A 22,509-nucleotide genomic window follows, 5' to 3' on the forward strand; every position below is an offset into this window, starting at 1 on the left:
GGGGTGGCAGCAGCAAGTTGGGCTGAAGTGGAAAATCAGCTGGAGGACTCAATGTTCCATCAGCATCCTGCAGACAGTAAGAAAGCAAACTTGATCTTATTCCCACTACAGGTGGGAAGCAATGCTGCTGTAGAAAGCATATTCACCTTCCAATAGGAAAGGCACTGACAGAAGAAGGTCCAAAGAAGGGCTTTTGAAACCTGGCAGACCTGCAACTGCTTTGTGCAGGCACCTAGGGGGTCTGATTGCTCCTGCCAACTCCAGCGAGTTATACCTAGGAAGAATGGTGAATATGGTAACTGAGCTTTAGGACCTCTCTGATAACAGCAAACTCAGTGACTGCCCACCGCTGTTTTATTTTATGATTATTTTTTTGCACTGATGCAAAAACATACACATGCCAAACAGAGGGCACTCGACAGTAAGCAACTTTTAGGGCTGTTTATATCTTTTACGGTGTGGGGGAAAGGAGTGTGAACTGTAAAGGACAGAAGCAGGGGAAAGATGATGCTCATCATAGAGGCAGATGAAGAGCAAGCATTATACCAGCATTTTCTCTCATTCCTAACATTCATCCAAAATGAAAATAATTAAGAATAGCAACTTTTAAAAAAAGGCTTAGTTTTAGCATAGGCTATGTTTCTGTTTTCTCCTAATAACCATATTAGCAACTACACACTCCGAGTATTTCACATTATAATAATACAAATTCTCCTCTAAATTGGAATATCAAAACAAAGGAATTTGGACATCACATTTCATCTTTTACCTATCTGCAAATTTTGATGGTAATAGATACTACACAAACAATACTTTAAAAAAATGCAGTGATAAAAAGCCTGGACATGTGTATGTCCCAAGCTTCCCGAATCTACAGTTCAGGAGAAAAATCTTCTGAAAACTAAGAAGTGAGAAGGTATCTTCTAGACACCTTCAAAGGCCAACTGATGTCCAAATGTGCATATTATCCTGTGTGCTGCCTTTGAACCATGTTAGTAAGAAGTGCTGATGCCAGCCCGAATTTCAATCAAAACACCTACTCTTTGCAGAGCACTTGGATCTCTCACAGCCCCTTCACCCTCCACTGTGCGATGCCAGCTAACGCCACATGACACTCACAACACACCATCAGTGCAACAGACCACACTTGTCTCCCAGCCCTAGCTGCTGAGAAATAACCATGAGAAGACAATCATACACCTTCTGCACATAAAATACAGAGCTAAAGCACACCAGATCTTTCAGGAGATACAGCTCTCTCCAGATCCAAAAGGGTCTGACCTGCCCTTTGCATAGGTGGACCGTCCACCTGTTTTTCCCCTTGCAGAACTGCAAATGGAATGCCTTCCTTGCTTAGTGTTCACGCAATGAGCACATAAGGAGTCTGCAAATTCCCCAAGGCAGCTCCTGGCTATGGGCAGTCAGGATTCAGTTTGCTTTGGATCATTCATAGCAAATCCCGGTTTGGGGAAGTCGGCATCTCAGTGAGCTCTCTATTCAGGAAAGGTACCAATAAGGGAAAGATTTTGTCCCTAAAAAATACATGTGAAGGAAAACTAGAAGAAGCTAGAGGAGAAATAGGTCAGCATGGAGGAGAACAAGAGATGCTATTTAATGCACACTGATTAAAGTAAGAGGAATGGGGAGTATACAGAACTGTTTAGAAATGGAGAAGGACATAACCAGTGGTACCTCCCCCCAAATAATGCCATTCATATTAAAATACATCATTTGAAATCATTTAGAGAAGAAATCCTCTCTCAAAATCACATCTTTATTTAAGTGAAATATTACTGAAATTAAAAGTCTATTTAATTGAGGTAATCCTACCCAAAGCAGCCAGCATGCCTCACTGCAAATCCTCAAATCATCACAGACATGGGAGGTCAATAAGAAACTATGAATTGTAGTGGTGTGTTTTTCCACAAAAATCTTATTATACTTGAGAGAATTCTTTTCCTTCTATCTTAAATTTAACTAATCACATCAATCACAGTAAAAACGAACAATGGCATCTCATATTTGAGAATTATTTTAATTTTGCCTGATGTTGAAGTAGTTGCTGTGTTCTTCTGCATATTCGAATTTGAAAGGTTGAATTAGGCTTTGTAGAGTGAACATGAAAGGGAATTTAGAAGGATATGCAATGCTAATGTACAGTCCTTGTATTCTCCATATCTTAATTTTGAACTCAGTTGTGCAAGCTTGCTTACATTACCAACAAGTGCCTGTAATGTGAAGGAAATTGATTTTCATCCTTGCCACTGGCACAAGCACTGGTAGTATCTAATGATAATTAAAGGGTAAGTTCTGACTCTTCAAAACTTTTATGAGATTTCCTTCCCCATGTGCAGACTGGGGAGCACTGCCGTGTTCAGCCATTTTAGAGTTAAAACACACTGTTGTTCTCTACTCGTGTTTTCAAAAATTAGGAGAAGGCAATTCAAGAACCACTTGCAGGCAGCCTATCTTTAACAATCCACAGTGAAAAGGGAAAAATCAAGATAGATAGATAGATAGATAGACAGACAGACAGACAGACACTTTCCAACAGATATTAAAAGAAGATTTAAAATATTCCTTTCTTTATTTCCAAAAACTCACCGGTTGCCTCACACGGCAGAGCCAGTTCTTCCAAAACAGAGCCTTGAACTGGTGCAGAGCATGCCCCATACCGCCTGTCCTTTCTTTCATCCACTTGCAGGGTGCCTTCTTGGTGATTTCCTAACTCAGAATCATCTCACCGAACAGCCTGAACATCTCCCTGGGTAGCTGATGGATTCCAGCACTAGGGAGCGGTGCGAGAGATTTGCCTGCCTGCGGAGAAGAGGCGAGATTATGTTTCTGCCTCTCGCTTCGCATTCGTTGAGGAATCTCATCTTTCTGTTTGCTTAGTGCAATGAACAGTAAGGGGATGGGTTTGCATGAATGCCTTCAGGGTGCTGTACTCCACAGTGTACGTTCTGCTCTTGTTTCTACTTCTGGAATAAAAACGAGCGCAAGCAGCGGGAATAAAGAATGTGGAATACACACTCATCCTTTTCCAGAGTTTGGTGACTCTCTGTCGCTGCAGTGTTACTGTCATTTTGCATGCCTATGCTTAGAGTTTGGGAGAAAAAAAAAAGAAAAAATGAAAAAGTAAAAAAGAGAGTGATACACTGTTTATCCTCATGGCCCTACAAATGTCTGTGTACTTGTAGAACATCCTTCGAAGTACACACATAGCCCTGCTGTGGTCCCACTGTATCACCAGATGACGACTGATCAGTTTTATCATATAAAGGGTGCGTGTTTGGCAGTTCATTCTCCTTACAGTGTATATTACCTACACAAAGGTGGAATATTCCGAAGGGTCAGAAAACTGTGTTAATTGCCACACACTGCCCAGGATGCAAACCAATCTTCCAGCATCTTTCCTTCAGCAAAGAGGAGAGAGAGGGCAATTCCTGGAGCCAGGCTGAGAGATGTGCAGGACAGGAGCCTCTGCATATGTCTGGCAGGAAAAATGACCGGAGCGTAGTGGTGCAGCACCATGCTGCTTTACTGGGGGGGGTGAGGATGGCTGTCCCACCAGTCAGGAAGGACACCTTGAGCAGAGGAATAAACCCTCCATACATTTTGTTCTACCCAAATGAATTGCCTAAGAGAGAATTTGATCCCCCAAAAGCTTTCTCTGTGGTCAGCGGAGACACATAACACAGCTACTGTTGAAACCATTCACACTACGTGAAAGCTGAGTCATGACTCAAACGTTCACACACATTAGGACACTGTGATGCCTGAATAAATATTCTTTATTTCTCACTATTGCTGAGTAAATTGCATCTTTGAGCTTTCCACAAAATGCATTGCCCTTGAACAAAGTAGCTAACATCCACAGCTGCTACATCAAGAGTAAAATCCCCCAAAATCTAAAAACTTTTTGGGTACCAAACATACCAGTGAGGAATCTGACTTCCACTAGATTTGAGATAAGGCAATAATCTAAAAGATTCATGCCTAATATTCCTGATATGAGCAACTAACAGCATATCTGTAGGTCCACTAAGCTCTGTCAGTTTCCATGAGATGGGGTTCAGCTGCTGTCTTACGTCCAGTGCCTAAGCTTCCCTTCCCCAAGGTTTTCATCTGAGGCACCCAGCGGCAGTTTTTGGCCCTCCAGAGTATGTTGTGAAGCTTCGGATACCTCACTTCATGCTAAACTGACTGATTAGTGGGTTAAAATATTTGTATTTGGAATACTACAAATTTCTGTTCTAATTTTTACATTTTCCATGAGTCCAAAGTGTAGAAGTTAAAAAAAAAAAAGACTATATAGGTGCCATACAGTATAAATTTTTATACACTGGTAAAAATCAGCTCCCAGCAAAGAACACATCACAGGAGAGGTCACAACAGAATGTGACTAATGATCACCTTTGTTCCTCAAAAACAGTGGGATTTCCTTTCATTTTGTCAGCTCTGAGACTGGAAAATGACTGAAGCAGTCATTTAGCTTTAAACAGAGATGTGAAGAACATACCTCACCAAGGGACTCCACAGCTGGCTGGTGCTTGCACAAGGGATGTTTCTGAATTTAGTTGAGTGAGGCTAAACCCCCTGCTATTTCGGAGCATATACAGAAAATTTAACTCACTGGGGCCAAAGGACTGGTTCTGAGATGGCAAAGATGAACATTCTGTGCAAAGTATGGGTTCTTAAATACATATTTGTCAATAATCAAGTATTGTGAATACACATATGGGTTCACATGGCCATTTTGGAAAGCTGGGTGTAGCAGCAGAATGTATGGTGTGTGGTTTGTAACTGTTTAGCAAAGCAGCTGGCACCAAAGACAGCTCCTGATGAGTATGTGAGCTAAAACAGTTCACGTGAAACACTTGCTAAATTATTTTGGGAAGTAACTCTGCAAAATGTCAGCTCATCCAAGTGTATGATGGGTCTAATTTATTATGCTCTATATAATTACATAGTCCTAAATGTTACATTCTATTTTTTAATGCTAAACAGCTTTTCATGGATACAGGAAACAACTATTTTGTGTTTAGTATTAATGAACTACTGATTCTTCATTGTACTATATCGGAAATACAATAGAAAAAAACCATCTTTCACCAATGAGTTCTATTAATTTCATTTGCCCTCATAAATCATTGTCCTTTCCTAAAGAAATTAATTCTTGCCTAGTATGGTGTTCTCCAGTAGTAGGCTTGTTTTTTCTAGAACAAAATTTATGTAAGTAAAAGATACCTCACAAATGTTCAACCAAGAACAATCCCTGTTGTGGCATTCTGAGAACTTCCTTCTAAAAGTAATTCAAGAAGAAATAGGACACATGACCTTGATTGTATTATTTGCAGTGTAATAGAAATCTGAGAAATATAAAATCAACCCCTTGTTCCCCTCAACAAATCATTGGAACAAAAGAGACAGTAATATTAAAAAGTAAGCACATGGGCAGGAAAACCAAATCAATTCTGAGTATTTCTGGTAAGACACATCAGGTACATTGCTGCCACCCTGGAAGCTCTTTTGAATGATCTGGGTCTCATCAGTTCTGTGTCAAGCAGTATCCTGTGCACGGACCAGCCTTAAACAACAACATTCCTTAGGAGCTGCATGTACAAGGAGCTTGGAAAGGTCTGAACGCAGCACAGGTGCTGTCAGGCTAAACAAACCGTGTGCTTTCAGGGCTCCTCAGCAGGGGGGCTGTAGTCACCACCACCACCACCTAGAATATTGCAGGGCAAATTAGAAGGACATATATTTCATGATGTGCTTCCCTCATTCTTCCTGGGAAAAAGGGAAAAAAAATACATGCTCAGAATTGGGTCTCCAACGGAGGGCAGGATAGTGTCCGTCCTTCTTCTGCTTCTGCTCAGCTTTAGCAGGCTTTGTCCTGGCCATAACTTAAAAGGTTACTCTTAGAATATGCAAGATACCCAAAACCACCAGGGCGGAAAAGGCAGACAGCTTCCCACCAGCACCCACCTCTGGTTTTGAAACTCAACTGCTTTATAATACGGTACCATCAACACACCACGTCTCGCCTACCCCTTTAATGTAGGCTAATTAGAGCAGGTTGGCAGGCACATTCAAAGAAACACACTTTTATATGCTAAAGAAGTTAAAGCCCAGGAGCCAAGAATACTTTTCGGTAGACAGGGACGCAGTCAAATCATGTGAGAATATGGCTGGGAATCTGGTCAACCAGCATGCTTTCCCACCACCACCCACAATTTCTTCCACAAGGATTGCTGTGTGATGGCCAGGCTTTCCTTTCAACGTTATGAGGAGTGCCACCTGCAAACACTGACATGGCACAGACCTGTCTGGCAGGCAAAGCACCGGCAGGATGACATTAGTTAGTAGCATCTTTCCTGGGACACATCTCCTGGGTGCAAAGTTAGGGTATGATGAAAGTGTTAGTTGCCTGCAAGGTCAAACAATAGGGTTGATTAGAAAGGAGCTATGTGTTAAATAAACAAACCAGACCCAACCTCACACGGAGGCCGGTGGTTTGTTTGAGCTCCTAGGCAGCTCCAGGAATTTTATTCTTCTAATATCAGAAGCTGATAGGAAACTGGAACTTCATAGTTAGAAGCTTGGTGTAGACAAGAAGCCTCTGGAATCAGGTTTCTGTTGTGTAAAATTGTCTCACCCTGCTGCCTTCTGCCGCTGTGCTTTGCTTGTGCCCTGAGCAAAAGCATCGCCCCTGTCAGCATTACCCTGTCTTCTATTATTGTACCACAGAGTATCAGATTTAGTGTTGCACTGTTCAGTGAACTCCTTTCTCTTCAGGCAGAAGACGTGTTTAACTGTAATTTAATTCATACTCTGGAGGGTAATATTAAATGCTTAATATTTTAGAAAGAGAAATCATGTATTTAAGTTGCTCCAGCTTAAAGACTGATAAACTTCCAGGGAAAGCAAACCTCAACATCTTGAAGCAAACCATAATACTGCCATCAAATCCCACCACTGTGGGTTTTTTTGCATTCAGTTGTTGCACACAGCTCCAATCCCCAAAGCTCCATTTGCTGCTCGCACTCCCAAGCACTGCATTCAGAACATAACTAACTGCTGATGGGCAAATCGTAAGACATTCATGCTTTTGTGTCTTTCACTTATCAATGGAAGTGAAACACATCTCTGATTCAACTGTGTAAACATTTTATTTAGGAATATATTGAGATCCAGACTTGGAAAAATCCAGTTGTTACATAATGTACTGAAAATCCTTTGCAAGGCCTTAGGAAGATTTTTTTTAAGGTACAGTATATTACATTTTTATATTTTCAAGAAATATTGAACTTACTGAATTCTTTCTCTTGTTTTTTGGTGGACAAAACCATGTAAACTCTATGCACTTCTGGCAAAAGGTCATTCCAAAATGTGCCTTTCCAGGACGTCTCATACTTTCCGTTAAAGAAAATCCTCCTCTGAAGCGTATTAAGATGCCAAAAATAAAAAATCCATTCTTTTGAGTTACTAATCAAGTTACTGGACATTTTCAGTCTCTTGCAAATGTGAAACAAATACATTCTAGCCTGTCTTCAGGATGGCCTCAAGTGTTCCTTAACAAAAAAGTAGGAAGGGGCCAGAGGAACACCATGGAGCACAGAATAAACCACTGGCAGAAAAGTTTTCTCCCTTCACACTCCTGCCCTGTTCTTATCTTCTACCTTCCTTCTTTGCCCTTACGCTTTCTGCTCTCTGCAGCAAACAGATTCTGTAGTGCACTGCTAGCTACAGGGTGGCACAGAGAACAAAAGCTGGCCTTTAATTTGAAATTGAGGTTTCCGGGGTTTGCAACATTTGTAGATCTACCAGGAGACACCGCACACTAACAGCAACCACACATGTAATAGCATATATCAGTGTGAAAAGATCACCACTCCAAATCCTGATTCATGTCCTACAGAAAGAATGTAAAGGGCCAATATTAAAGAAAGGATTTGCATATAGGAGCCTGTTAAATATTTTCTAATTCTTGACAGATGTCTTTGTAAAACCTACAGGAAGGTAACTTCACTGCCGGATGCAAATAGCTGACTCACTTCTTTATCTCTCGGTCCAGTTGCAGTCACAAGGGAAAAGATAATTGTTCTTGTCAGGATAACAGGATAATACTCTGGCGAGGTTCCTCTGAAGCTAGGAAAAGGGTTTTATTGCACATAAGATGTGTCTACAGAGCACCCTCTTGCATTAGGAATACAGCATTACAGGACGGTGACTAGTAGAAACAGGAGGATACTGGGTCTCCTTTAAACTCCTAATTTTAATCATCATACTTCCCTTTACTCCATCTATTAGGAAGCACAGAAGAAATATACTTTAGGAGAAAGAAATGCACAGCATCCTAAGGAAGAGTGGGAAGGAGAAAGCAAACAGTGAATGCCTAAAGTCTTCCGGGGTACTCCAGGTAAAATCCCCTGCGCTGATCTAGTACAACAGTTGCATCACTCCATGGACGTTGGAGCCTTAGCCAGGCCACAATGCTGGTTGCACTTTGGCATGTAGCACACAAGAGTTTTTGTATTTCTCAAAACTGAAGTGTCTACTTTATATGGCTGCAAATACAAAAGCTTTTTAGTCTCAGTGGACAGCTCACACTGTTAAATGATTTCAGCACTTTTCCAGCAGCTTCCAGACTCTTGCTCTCCTTTCTTTAGAAAGGCAAATCACACCATTTCTGATTCATACCTCCAGCACTACCCACAGCAATACGCTTCCACAGAGCTTTGCAGGGGTGTTTCCTTGATAAACTATGCTTTCACAACAGCAAACTCTCTCCTCCAAACCAATACCAGTCCATTTGGTACAAGCTTTTCTTCAGCCCGCAGTGCAGTGCAGCATGTTGCTTCTTTAAGTGACCCCATTTTTATCTCCTTACTACTGTTCTAGGACCTGGAGGTCACAGAGCAAGGATGTGCTTTGTTGCATGCTCCCCCCTGGGACGTCAGACAGATATTTTTCTTGTTGTTTGTCTGCTTTTATAAATAAGGGAGGACCAGTTCAAACAAAAAGTGGAGCCATTCCCACAGGACTCCTTCCATTAAGCTGAAGGAAAAAAAGGCTTTCTCTGAAAGCCTCATTCATTGTATGTCCTCCTGAGCATAAATGAGACAGGGTGTTTTCTAAATTTAAGCAATACAAAACCAGTATATTTAAAAATTCTAATATTTTAAACTTTTATCTCTTTTCAGTTTAAGGACAGTAATCCTCATTAGCAGTTTCTTGCTCCTTCTTTAACAATTTCAACACACTGCTTTCAGTTTGTGCCACGTCTTGGTGAATGCCCCCACTATTACCTCACCCCCTCTTGTTTGATAACAGTGTTGCAGACTACAATCCTTGAAAATAAAATCTAGTTTAGCTGGATCAGTGACAGCTATCTGAGAGTTTATTCAGACCCTGCTGGCCAGTGACTTGTCGCAGTTTTGCATGGCTGGGTGCTGAAGGAGGGGGGCTGTAGGGGTGGCTGCTGCAAGAAGCAGCCAGAAGCTCTCTGCAGGCCCCAGAGAATAAACAGCAGCCAGCTCAAGCCCAGAGTTGTTGCTGACCAAGGCTGAGCCCATCAGTGATGGTCACAGCACCTCTGGGAATCACAGTTAGGAGAAAAAAAACTCACAAGCAGCTGCTTTTTGCCACCAGAGAAGGGAGTGAGATGATGTGAGGAGATATGCAGACAGCAAGGCCAGTAAAGTGGAGGGGGAAGGAGGTGCCCCAGGTGCTGGAGAGAATGATGCCCCTACAGCGTGTGGAGAAACCCATGGTGGAGCGGGTGTCCCCCCACAGCCCATGGAAAAGGTCGAGACCCCACCTGTAGCCCATGGAGAGGGCCCACACTGGAGCAGGTGGAGACATACAGGAGATGCTGTGACCCACATTGCAGCAAGCCCCTGCCAGCACTTGCAGCCCATGGAGAGAGACAGAGATGAGCAAGGGGGAGATCTGCATCAGAGCAGGTTTGCTGAGGGAAGGCTTGTGACTGCGTGGAAGACTGGGACTGAGAGACATTCTATGATTTATGACTGCACCCATAGCAGTGACACACACCGGGGCAGCTGGTGAAGAGCTGAAGCCCAGTGGGAAAGGACTCACGCTGGAGAAGTTCGTGGAGGACTGTGTCCCATGGGTGGGACCCCACAGCGCAGCAGGGGAAAGGTGTGTGGAATGAATACCCACCCCCAGCCAAGAAACCAGCTTGTGGGGAACTGACAGAAACTCCCATTCCCCCATTCCCTGCCCCACCTCATGCCACAATGGGGGGAAGAAGGGAGCAAAATCATGACTGAAGTATGTTAAGAATGGAGGGCTGAGGGGAGGTGCTTTAAGATCTGGTTGCACTTCTCATTATCTGACTCTGGTCTCACTGTGCAGTGCAGTGTAATAAATCAGAGTTTTCTTCCCTTTATTCTGTGTTGAGTCTGCTTTCCCATGATGCTGATTGCAGAATGATCTCTCCCTGTCCTTATCTCAACTCCTAAGCCTCTCAATAGGTATCTTCTTCCCTGTCCAGCTGAAAAGGGGAGTTATAGATCTACTTTGGTGGGTGTCTGGCCTCTAGCCAGGGCTAAACCCCCCCAAACTCCTGTTAGGATTGGATCCTCCACCGCAGCAGATAAAATGTAAAAGGAGATAAACACTTTTTCTTTTTTTTTGCTGACCACATATTTATATTCTAACCACATCAGGAAAGCAGCAAACAAAAAACAACCAAGCCCAAACACTAGGCTACAGGTAGTAGAAAAGCTTGCAGAAATGGTTTTGATGGCATGTACAGTCAATAGGTATTCTCCCATTCTTAAGAAGACCTGGGAACCACTGCAATAGTGAATGTTATGTCCTCAGGACATGGAGTTGAAAACCAATTTTAAAAGAAAAAAAAAACCTAACCCAAACCCCACAACCCTACCATAATGCAGTCCTGTGAACATGCTGTGCCTCTCATGAATGTCTTTGGTTCCTTTTCAGTAAGCAGGAGCCTTGATTCAGCAAAAGGTTTCAAGTCCTTCAATACAAAATTACCTAATGCATAAATGTTTCTTGGGTATTGATTCAATTGTATACTTAAAGTGGGATATGAACAACCTTGTTGGATCAATATCTAGGAAGTACAGATATTCAACAGCTCAGTGACAACTCCTTAATGCTCAGAAAATTCAGTCCCATGCTTTGCAATTTCATTGAATTTTAATATATGAAAATAATATTGTTTATTTGTCAAAGTTTGCAAAAACTAGCAGCTTTCACTTTAAAGTTTTCTTTACAAATGAAACAAAGGCTATCATTAATTTATATAACCACGAGAAATTTAGCACTCTTTTTTTAATTTGGTGGTTTGCAAGTACTTGGCAGTAAAGTTTGATCTTCTTTCTAGTTTGTCTTTTACAGCAGAGATAAATAGAGCTTTTTCATGTATTCCAGCAGGTTTGTCCTTCACAACAGATCCATTTTCCAATTCAGAGAAAAGCAAGTCTTATACCCAGCAACACATAACTAAGCAAAACTGAACTGACGTCCATCCAGCACATTCAGTTCCCAAAAGCACAGCAACATAAATGATTAACTTCCACAGACACACAGAATGCTGTAAGGTATTCTGAGGCAAAAGACCTTTAATGCATAGAAGTCGTGACCGTGACCCCAGCTGTGCCTCCTGCTTCTAACAACAACAACAAACAACCCCCAGGTATTTCATACTTTCCCAAGAGTTTTCTTAATGAAATATCCCACTAACTTCTGTGGTCTCTGCTGATATTCCACAAGTATATCATGTGAGCTACTGATCTGATCCCCTTCAAGCCGATTCAGAAGCGTGACACACACTACGGCAGCTGGAAATTTAAAGAGAGAATTAGTCAGGAATGACATTCTGACACTTGACATTCCAAAAGCATGAGCATTTGAACCAACAGCTGGAAGATTAGAAATACCAGAGAAAACAAACCCATAATAACAGTGCATAGTACTGTAGATGCTAGAGGACTAGTGTGCCATGGAGAATATAAAAAATAGCCACAAATACTTTAAGACAACTCATTGCTACATTAATAAAGCAAGTGCTTTCAGGCAAGTGCAGATACTTATTGATCTCTGATGATTCTTACATTTTTCTGGGTAGGAACTGTATTTCACAAGTACCCAGAACCTGAGTGGCAGGAGGTGATCAGGGGCACTGCTCTAGCAGCTGTAGTTACAGTCCTCCCACTGTCTACAGTACCCCCAACTCACACCCCTGTGCAGGTACCAGCAGGAAACAGCAAACGAGCCACTTCAACATTCAAGGATGGGGAGCGCTGCAAGTGTGCAAAGATCTCATGGATCCCCTCAGGCTCATCTGCTGTCTTTTGGTAATCGGAGCCCCAAAGGTAAAACCCCTCCATTCGCCCCGAGCTGAGCTCTACCATCTCTCCTGTGTTTGAGGTCTCTGCTGGTGACCACGTGCAGAGCACAAGCAGTAACAGGCATTACAGGCCTACAAAGCAGAAACAGCAAAAAGGGCCAGGCTCCCCAACAGCTGGCTCAGGGGTAGTAGCACAGGTTGAGTTCTTAATCACTGTCAGTAAGAACTGAGGATGTTTGATATAATTGTTGGCCTTTCTGCTTATTTTTCTTCATTCCATCCTACTTGAATTTAAGGAGAATTAAAAAACCTGGTGTTTATTAAACATCAGATGCCTTTGCCAAGGAAAGGGAAAGACTATAGTTAACATGGTAGGTAGAAAGGTACTGTATTACATTATTTTTGCCTCTTTTTCCCCCCTAATCTTAACTGAAAATTAGCTTGCTCTTGTAAAACTGTTAAAGATTAGGAATGATTATCCATGATGCTACTAAAAAAAAAATCTTCAAATGTTTAAGAATTAAAGCCGTAAGACTACAAAAAATACTTATATGAAAGTACAGAAAACACTTATACTTTTATGCATATGAGAATCACCTGACTGCTTGAAATCAACCAGTTGCTTCCTGTACAGTTTAAAAACTGAAGAAAACAAAATCAACACTATGATTTACGTGCCTGCCAAGGGCTGGAGTAGCAAATAGCAGAACTAAACTACAAAAGAACTATGTAAGGAAGTTTGCCTAAATTGTGAATAGGTGTGACACAAATCAATCACAGCAACAAAGCTACAGCCAGACCTGGTTTGTTTGGGGTTTTTTTTTAATGTGCAGAAGGTACGTTAACACCTCATCAACCGTTTTTACATCAAACCCCCTGCAATATAGAGAACTTCCTACAGCTTAAATAAAGTGACTTTAAAGTGGCTTACCTTTGAGGCCACTGAGATTACACATTGCAGCGAACACAGAGGACTCCATCTCTATGTTTCTGACACCAGAATCATAAGCTTCTTTCAAATATTGCAGTTTCTCTTCTTCATTATATAAGCAGATTGCACCATCCAACCTGCCCTGTCCTACAAAGAAATTTTGTAGCAGTTTTCAGACTGGTGAAGTTACAGTACAAATTAATTTCTAAGCCACCCATTTATTGCTGGTTCCCCTACAGTGTCCAGTTTTTACTAATACTCTTTTATTTTCATGCACAAGACAATCAGAATTAAGTAATTCTTAGCTAATGCCAGAGCTTCTGCTTATTACTTGTCTTTCTTACTATGGGAACCACGCTATTAACATTGGTCTTCCCCAGATAAAATTCTTAACTCCATAAATAGAAAAACGTAAGTAGTAGTTTCCCACACGTCTGGCACAAGGCAAAATTCAACAGCAAACTTCCATACAGCTTGAAGTGCTGCATTTTTTCTATGTTAATCATTGTCTAGAAAAACTGCCAGGCTTGAAAACGCTTTCCTGATGCTACCTTAAATTTTATTAAGGATGAACATTTTATTACTGACAGACCCTCTGAGGTAAGAGGTGAAAAATTTATTAAGCTAACTAGCTAATATTATAATTTGTTAAGATCAGTTTATTCAAATTATTCAAGAGTAACACCTACAGAAGAAACAGCAGCAGGCTATGTACACTAAAGTTAAATTAGGTAGTGTATTACTCAGTATCTTTTTGTTTTCAGGAGACGTACTCCTAAATTAATGCCCTTGTGGTGCCTGTTCTCAGCTTCTGCTCTAGGAGTTGAAAACATTCCTGACACCTTTTTTTAGTGAAGCTTGCACCTGTGATTGGTGTCTGAGGAGATACAAAAACTGAGACGTGTCTGTTTCTGACCAAGCCTGAGTGCTACTACAAAGACTATACCTTCCCCTCTGCACTGCACCCTTCATCTCACCTGATACAGTGGCAGCTGAAGGAAGTAGCATCAGGTGCCACCTACACTCTGTTCTTACAAGATTTGAATCGTGAATAGACTTGGGAGATCAGAAAAATACCAGAATGTCTATATATTTATCCAAAGTGAGCCTTGGAGGTTTGCCCCTCCTACATATCAGCATGGACACAGCTCAGCAAAACACTGTCTTCAGTTGCCTGATCACTGCTTTGCTCACAATGCACACAGGAAACAAGTTCCAACACTTCTTTTAGAAAAGTTTTACTTCAGACACTTAACCAGTGCAAAGAAAAATCCTAACCCCAAAACAACTGCAAACACTTCTCACTTCTCTGCTCCTCTAGGATGCCTCAGTAAGCCACAAAAATTTTGTGACAAACATATCTAACTGACAATGATGTGAAAAGCAGAGACTGTATGTATTTCAGAGGATATGTCAGAGTGGTGGGAAATAAACCTCCTCAAAATTAGAAGTTCAACTCAGCAAACTGCTAAGCAACAATCAACAACAGTTGGTTTTACCTATATGAAAACCAGGTTAATTAGAGTTGACAACTCAAAGTAGGGAACGCGTTCTGTTCAATGAACTACAGCCCTAATGTTAAAATACTCTTCAATATTCATCTCCTGCTGCTTACCAAGGTACTGGGTTAGTCTGTCACCAGCCTTACCTTCATAGAAATCCAGAGTGCACATAGTGTTTCCAATGACCGTATTGAACTGACCGATTTCTTTGCTGCACTGCATCAGCTCCTTAGCCAGCTGTTCATTGAGGTCTGTGCTGCGAGTGACAGTCTTTCCCAGAACCACCTGCTCGAACTGGGGTTTGAAGGTGGCATCCACAGCCTGATGAGTTATAACCACCGAGCCTGGCTCCAGACCTGCAGTAAAATGAAACAGACATAGCCACACAATGGAGTCAATGCTTTGTTTACACATGCATAAAACACACCTCTGGACTCTCATCCTGATGCTACCATAAAAGAATGAACATTTTATTACTGATTTTGCTATACTATATCTATACTTTTATATATATACACACTTATACTACTTTATATATATATACTTATACAATTTTGACCCTGAATTCACCAAAATTGTTTTTCATACATGCCATCTGCTTCAGTTCATTATTACAGATAATTCACGAAAGAATGAAAATTTTCTTTTTTCACTAGAAATTCTTCCTTATCTCATACTTCTTATAACAGGATGGGAATGTCCTTCTCCTCAGATCTCTTAAGTGCTTTTTCTCTATCTGGAGGCAGATACTGCCTTTACTTTCAAAATTATGGAAGCAAAATGATTAATCTCCCAAGGCAAACTGTTCTATCGATCACTCACTTGCAGAGAGATGCTTTATTTTCCTACAGAGATGCTTTGGTTTGAAGGAAAAGAAATAAAAGGAGAAATACCTATTCCACCTGAGGTGCCAATGCGAACAATGGTTACATCAGAACACTTGGCATGATACAACAGCTTGATCAGCTCGTGCAACATGATGGAAATAGAAGGAATGCCCATACCGTGCTGAAATGAAAGCAAAAACTCATATTTTACAATCACACAGACAATGCAAAATATATACAGAATGAGTAGTTGGAAATATCTCCTTCCTGGTATTTTTTTCCAAATGTCACATAACTCACTCCCACAAGATCCTTAACCTGTGGGCGTACTGAAAGGCTACTGAATGTGAACAGGAAGACTCCCACTTTCTTTGGTAGCCTGTGGATGAAGTACAGTATTTCAAAAAATCATTAATTATTTAAATATTTACATTCTCACAAGTATAAGCAGTGCCCTTTCCTCAGCTGACAGATGCACTTCATCACAGAACTTTTCTTTACAACAAGGAAAACTTCATGTTTTTTTACCACATTAAAGTACTAGGGAATAGTTAAGTTTTTTTTCAAATCAAACATTGTGGCTTAGCCACAAAGTTCAGCAAACGTAAGACCACCTTAACTTTGATGATAATGAGATAGTTATGACTGAAAAGGTGCAGAATGATAGCATAGTTGTGCAGTTGCAATTGGAAGTATGTGATCATACTTACAAATTAAAGGTACGAAGTTTTATAATGCATATGTGAGCTGGCAGCACAAGTCCCACGGGACACTACTCTTCAGCTGCACATTTGACAGTGCCACCGCAGATATGCAGCTCCGGATGTGATAGAGCCAATTTTTTCTAGTACCCCACACGCATCCAGTGACCTTTCCCACCCTGCCCATTATTCAGGATACAGAACAGGGATGAGAAAACAATAAGTCTACTCAAAAAAATTGAGGGCCATTCCCACAACAAAGAAGCAAGAAAGGAATGAAGGTCTCGGAGGTTTGCCCTCTTACAAGAAAAGGCCAAAAAAGGAATTCTTTGTTATCTGACTGCACTATTTTGAGCATGGCTAATACCAACTTTAAAAAAATCTGACTCCATCTAGTAAGTGTTTAAAAGAAATGCATGCTCCTGCTTTCTACTTTGAACAGCATCACTGACCCGTATCTGGTTAAGTGAGGTACTTACACTGACTGACAGAACAGGTCCCACTTTGTACATTGCGTAGCGGTCCGTTCCGGCGCAGATGTTAGGATAGTCGCCATCAGGGCTCCCAAGCCCCAGTTCTTCAGCTATGTAGGCAATAAAAGCTTTCATCCGTGAAGCACTTCCTCCAACACATACGAACTGGGGTAGAAAGTATTCAGCAAGAAAAAAAATTGATCGCATGATTCAGTATACCAAAGACCACGCAAAGATCAATACCAGGATGCAAACACCTTCATTTAACACAAAGCTATTCCCAGCCATGGTTCCTCTCATAATCATTCTAAAAGGCTAAGAAGAAAAATTATTTTAAAAAACACCCTCTATATCGTGGTCAAATACCTTCATCCTGTTTAAACTAGTAATAGACAGAAAATAACTTGAAGAGGTTCCAACAGCGAGTTCTACCAGTCTAGTCCCATAAAGTATTTGCTTTTTTAGTTGATGAAGAAGAGACAGTCTGAAACCATTATCCCAAATTTTGACAAGAACCCACGAAATCTTACCCCTTTTCCATTTGTTCCTCAATTGGTGGTATGCTGACACATATAGTCTCATTTTGAAGACAGCTGCACTTCCACCTTAGCATTGTTGAATGAGATTAAGCTTCTTACCTTTACATCTCCAAACAGTGATGGAAAATCATGGGTACCAGTCCCAAGAGCAAAATGGTACAGGATGTCTTCTTTCATTTTCTCCAGATGAGGGTTGCAGACATGTATAGAATTCCCTCTGTTAAGACAGCAACACTGTGAAACATCCAGAGTACACACAAAAGCCTACGTTGAACAGATGCAAATTTTGCAAAGCCACATAGTGAATGTTAGGAAATGGCATCCCCGAGTACACCTGCTCTACCTTACTTGTGCTCCTCATGCATTACATTTAAGAAACCCTAAATTTCACAATCATCTTACCTCTCACGACATTGAACACTGAACATTCATTGCACAGGATGAAATTTATGAAGAAAAACCCAGATGTTAAGATGCAATTGCAACAGTACAACCTTTGCCTTAGCATTACAGCTGTGAACCACGGAGGGCCTTTATGGCGAGCAGAACAACAGGAGCAGGACCAGGGAATATTCAATAGACCACTTTACTGCATAGACTACCTACAGCAAAGCTGAAAAGCTGAAACTGGTAAAAAGAGTAAAGAGGATATGAAATAGGAGAAAAATGGAAATGTGAAGCAAAGAAAAAAACATAGAAGGTTTAAGGCGGGGAGGGGGGAGGTGGAGGAGCGGGAGAAGGGAGTAAGGCAAACAAAAAGGGAAAGAGAAGAAGTAAAAATAACTCACTTTCACTTAAGTAGCTTCCTGTAAGGAGGTGATACAGCTTAAAAATTAAAAAAAAAAAAATTCTGAAGACAAGCCAAGGAGAGAAAACTGAACTACACAGCATGTGGGATTGCCTTCATGGAAAATTTGGTAGTAGACTAACTGAGCAAGCTGAATGAGTCATAAAACGTCTACCTTCTGTGCTTGATGTTTTAAGTTCAATAGAAACAGGTAGGAAAGCCTAGTCCATAATCACAAGCTTAAGCAGAATACTGTCCAATACTTCAAAGTATTTTCCGAGAGATTAAATTACACAATAAATATCTTCTAGACACAAGAAGGTGACTTAATAGCTTAATAAAGGCTCAGTGCAGTCATAGCATGGCTCAGCAAACTCAAACTGCTTTGTCAGAGGAGACAAACCAAAGTTCGCCTGGAGTTTATGCAAAAGAAGTGTTAGGACTCTGCAGGAACAACTCTGAAAACTAAACACAGACATTTAGCACTATTTTAGATGTTTTAGGTTATATTGTTTGTTTTCTAATACTTCTGATTCACTCCAGAATGGCAGTGCTAGGTCTTACCTGCCAATCCTGTGCCGGATCTGTTGGTTTCCTTAAGAAACCTAAAGTGGCCTAGATGCCCATATTGAAGTGAACAAACTGCTCCTCAGAAAGTAAAAAAATAGCTACAACTCCAATATTCTGAGTATATAAATCATTTCTGCTCTTGAAATTCTCTCTAATGTCACTAGCTGCTCAGCAGCAGCTGCACGGCCAAAGTAAGAGGTATCACCCCAAACCACTATGACCTGCAGCAACTGAAAAAGCAGGCCAACAACGCAGATGGTTCGTTTGCCCCTTCAGTAGTAATCCCTTTACATCTCCCCCTTGCCCCGTTCACCTCTCCTCATACAAATCCTGCCTGAGTTGGAACAAAAGCCTGTGGCTGCCTTTCTTCTACCCTCCAAGAGACCTGTTTGAGTCTGGGAGAAATAAAGAGGAGCAGGTTTATGACTCTTCATAAAGGTGCGGACAGCCCAGGAGTTTGCCAGCTCATGGGACCAGATTTCCCAGGCTGCCTCCTCTGAATTATTCCTGTTCTCTCTCTGCTCACATTTAATGGCTCACTCACTTATGCAGATCAAATAGCTGGCTGTGCCGGTGTTCACTGGAATGACTTTTACATACAAATAGGATACGATTTGAAATCACTCTACAATTTGTTCTGAGGCAAGCAAAAGATATTTCCTTCTTTATGAGAACACCAGCAATAAAAGCTTCTCTCCAGGAAATAAACTGGGAAAAGGCGAGGCCTATTAAGAGTGCAAGGAAATTAACGTGGTATGCTGCAACACCGCTGTCCTCATGCCTGGGCTAAATACAATTTCCTTCCTCAGCAGTATTCTTATGTCACTTTTTTCACCCCACACCCTCCCAGCAACCCTCCTTTACCCACCATCTGCCTACAGCTAGGGGCTGTCACTAACTCGCACAGGTTATCTGCCCATTCAGATCTAATTGCAGACTTGGACCCCAGGGTAAAATGGGCAATTAAAGTAAGTGTATTACGATGTGTACATAGGGCCAATGCCATGGATTTACAGTACAGGCAAAGTTTGCTTGATAAAGATCTTTCCTTGCCTGTAATTCTAAAGAGTAGACAATTTATTCCCTTCAAACTGTTCTGAAACACCTACAACTTCTGGGGGTTTAAATAAAACATGAATACCTGAGAACTAAACATGCACACATGGTTTCTCTAAAATAAGCTTCAAGTAAGGATTAGAGAAACAGATTGAAGTATTTGTTCAAACTCTTGAAGCAGGTAGGTCTAGCCATGTGCAGCAAAGTCAACATTTCAACAGCTCATTGGATTAAAATAAATAAATAAATACACACATGCATATATAACCCATGCTTTGGAATAAATCACCGTTGTGATAAACAAAATTAGCTAGTCAGCAAAGCCCTTGTTGGTTTGTTTACAGCACATAAAGACTCCGTTGTCTAAACAGCTTCTACTAAATGCTTAATGTTATAATCAATATTTGTATCATAAACTTTTTCTTAAACTAAATCAGCATGTGATGAGCTTGGGGAGGAAGGTAAATGTAAACATCAACAAGATAATTAATTTCTGAAACTTACTTTGAAGACTGTTTATTATCAGTTTTCTTCTCATCTGAAACACCAGGAGCCATGTATGCTTATACCTAGGATTATATTGAAAAACAGATATAAGAGCACCAGAATAATCCCATCTGTAAAGTTCACATCATTACAGTGACAGAGACTTTCTATATAGATGATACCGTCACAAATATTAAACCCCCAAAATAATCCAGCTACACTCAAGCTTTTGTAACTGCAGCAAAATGAGCATCTCTCTCCCCCTGCTGTTGCTCAGCAGCAACAGTGCCTGATGGGGTAGCTGTAGCCCCCTTTCACCTCTGGCTTCAGAAGGTCTCCAAAGTTCATGTCTGTCATACGCCTGAAACCCGAGTCCAGGAAGCATCTTACTCATAATGTCCTCTTCACTAAACTCCTCCTACTGACCGTAAGTGCATTTCTAACTGACCCAGCCTAAGGGCGAGGAAGACGAAATCAAACTTGACTCCAGAAAAATCACAGCATTTTAGTTTATCATCCATCCCGAGTATCTTTTTCGCAACCTATTACAAAAAAAAACCCTTTTTCTTTCTGCATTCACCTTCACATTTAAGTAGGCAAATGCATCACTGAGGCTTTGATACCAATATAATCGCAGAATTAGAATTACAGAATGAATCATTCATTATTCTTTTCAGACGTGACTAAGGCTACGTGCTAAAGTTGGTACTTTCTGGGAATGACCTTACAGGAAGTACTGAATCAGAGTTTTGCTCTATCCTCCCTTACAAAAGGTCTGACAGCACGTAGAATATAAGAGAGACAGGATTGTAACCCTTAAAACATGCAGGATTACACTACAACAGAAAGAAATCAATCTTGCAATAGAATTACATAACAGGTGAGTTTTGAAAGAACTTAAGTACCAAAAAAAAAAAGAAATCCCTCAACCCGGAAGTGTTCCTGTTAAAAGCCATCCAAGCAATGGAAATGTATTAAAAATTGTAAGGAAGATTAGTTGTCTTCATGTAAAACATTTACCTGTATTAAACAGACCTAAACTTCACGCATACTAGAGGTACTAAATATGTATGAGAATCTATGCTCAAGGAGTATAAAAAGTATAAAAGTCACAATGGCATCCTTATGATATCATGATTAGACTCAGCCCCTACAGGATCTCACTATCATGTCACGTACATTATGAGAAAAATGCTTTCTTTTTTTTCCCCAAGAAAACTACAGTGCCACAAGTCCCAATCACAAGGAGTTAGAAAGTAAGAACAAACAGCAAAGCTATCTTTATGTAACTAGATGATAACCAGCTGCAAATATTCTGAGGATATTCAGTCAGCTCCTGTTCACAGTAGTAAGTAACCATGTGGGATTTTTATTTAACAGTGTCCTTGGTTCTGCGATCCCCTAAGTGATGATGTACTTCAAAAAAATGAGAACAAAGTTCTGACAGTCCAAAGGTCCAGAATGCCATCTCCAACAGTGTCCAACAGGAGATGCCTTGGCAGGAATAGAAGAAAGGAGCGAGGAGAAAGTAGTTTTCCCACGGCAGACCCTTCCGGCAATCAGGCAGTAGCTGACAGAGAGCCAATTAATATAAAGTCACAAAACTCTGTCTGAAGAAACAGAATTGTTTATAGCCCCATCAAGAGTTTCAGCAGTCTTCCCCAGTCAGAACTGATGTTCGAGAATAATGGGCTCACAGCAGGATTCAGCTCAAGAAAGCCACAGCCCACTTCAACTAAAGTCTACAAATCCCCTGACCAATGTTTTACAACAAAGCATAATCCATTACCACGACTCTCCCTCATTTCCCACCCCTCCCCCCATCTTTTTTTTTTAAATAGGAAACCCCTCAGTTAATAGCGTTTTTAAGGGAGAGCTCTAGTTTGGTGCTGACCCATCATTAGAAACGCTGGTGTCATCGCAAACCTGACTTCCACAGCGCGGCTTCCCTCGGCAGCCTGCGCAAGCAGCGACATCCCGCTGGCGATGCGCGCCACACTGCCAGCCTGCAGGCAGCTCCCGTCACTCTACGCCCGGCGTTGACAGCGCTACCGACATACACACCCGGCCAGACCTCACTCGTCGCGGCCCTTCCAGCACGGTCAGCGCTCCCACCCGGCTCCCCGTCCCTGCCGCCAGCCCCCCGCCCTCCCACTGGGATCTGGCCGCCCGGCGGTGCCGATGCCGGGAGGCGGGGCGGGTGCAGGTGGGCCCCTCTCCGTGCAGCGGCCGGCGGGATTCGGCTCTTACCCGGGGCGGCGGGAATCGCCGCTAGGAACCAAGAA

General features: G+C 41.5%; 1 protein-coding gene across 1 annotated transcript; it reads right to left on the bottom strand.

Annotated features, from left to right (window-relative positions):
- Nucleotides 1-11,187: 11,187 nt before the first annotated feature.
- On the bottom strand, nucleotides 11,188-20,295 carry UPP1 (uridine phosphorylase 1; the record flags this gene model as incomplete). The annotated part of the gene is made up of 7 exons (XM_084260058.1): nucleotides 11,188-11,843; nucleotides 13,284-13,430; nucleotides 14,932-15,141; nucleotides 15,679-15,793; nucleotides 16,793-16,951; nucleotides 17,425-17,542; nucleotides 20,243-20,295. The coding sequence occupies 7 exons, from the start codon at nucleotides 20,293-20,295 to the stop codon at nucleotides 11,704-11,706; spliced, it is 942 nt and encodes a 313-aa protein (XP_084116184.1). The 3' UTR covers nucleotides 11,188-11,703.
- Nucleotides 20,296-22,509: the final 2,214 nt, after the last annotated feature.

This window comes from Gallinula chloropus (assembly GCF_964237585.1).
Source record: "Gallinula chloropus genome assembly, chromosome: 2".
Classification (NCBI taxonomy): Eukaryota; Metazoa; Chordata; class Aves; order Gruiformes; family Rallidae; genus Gallinula; species Gallinula chloropus.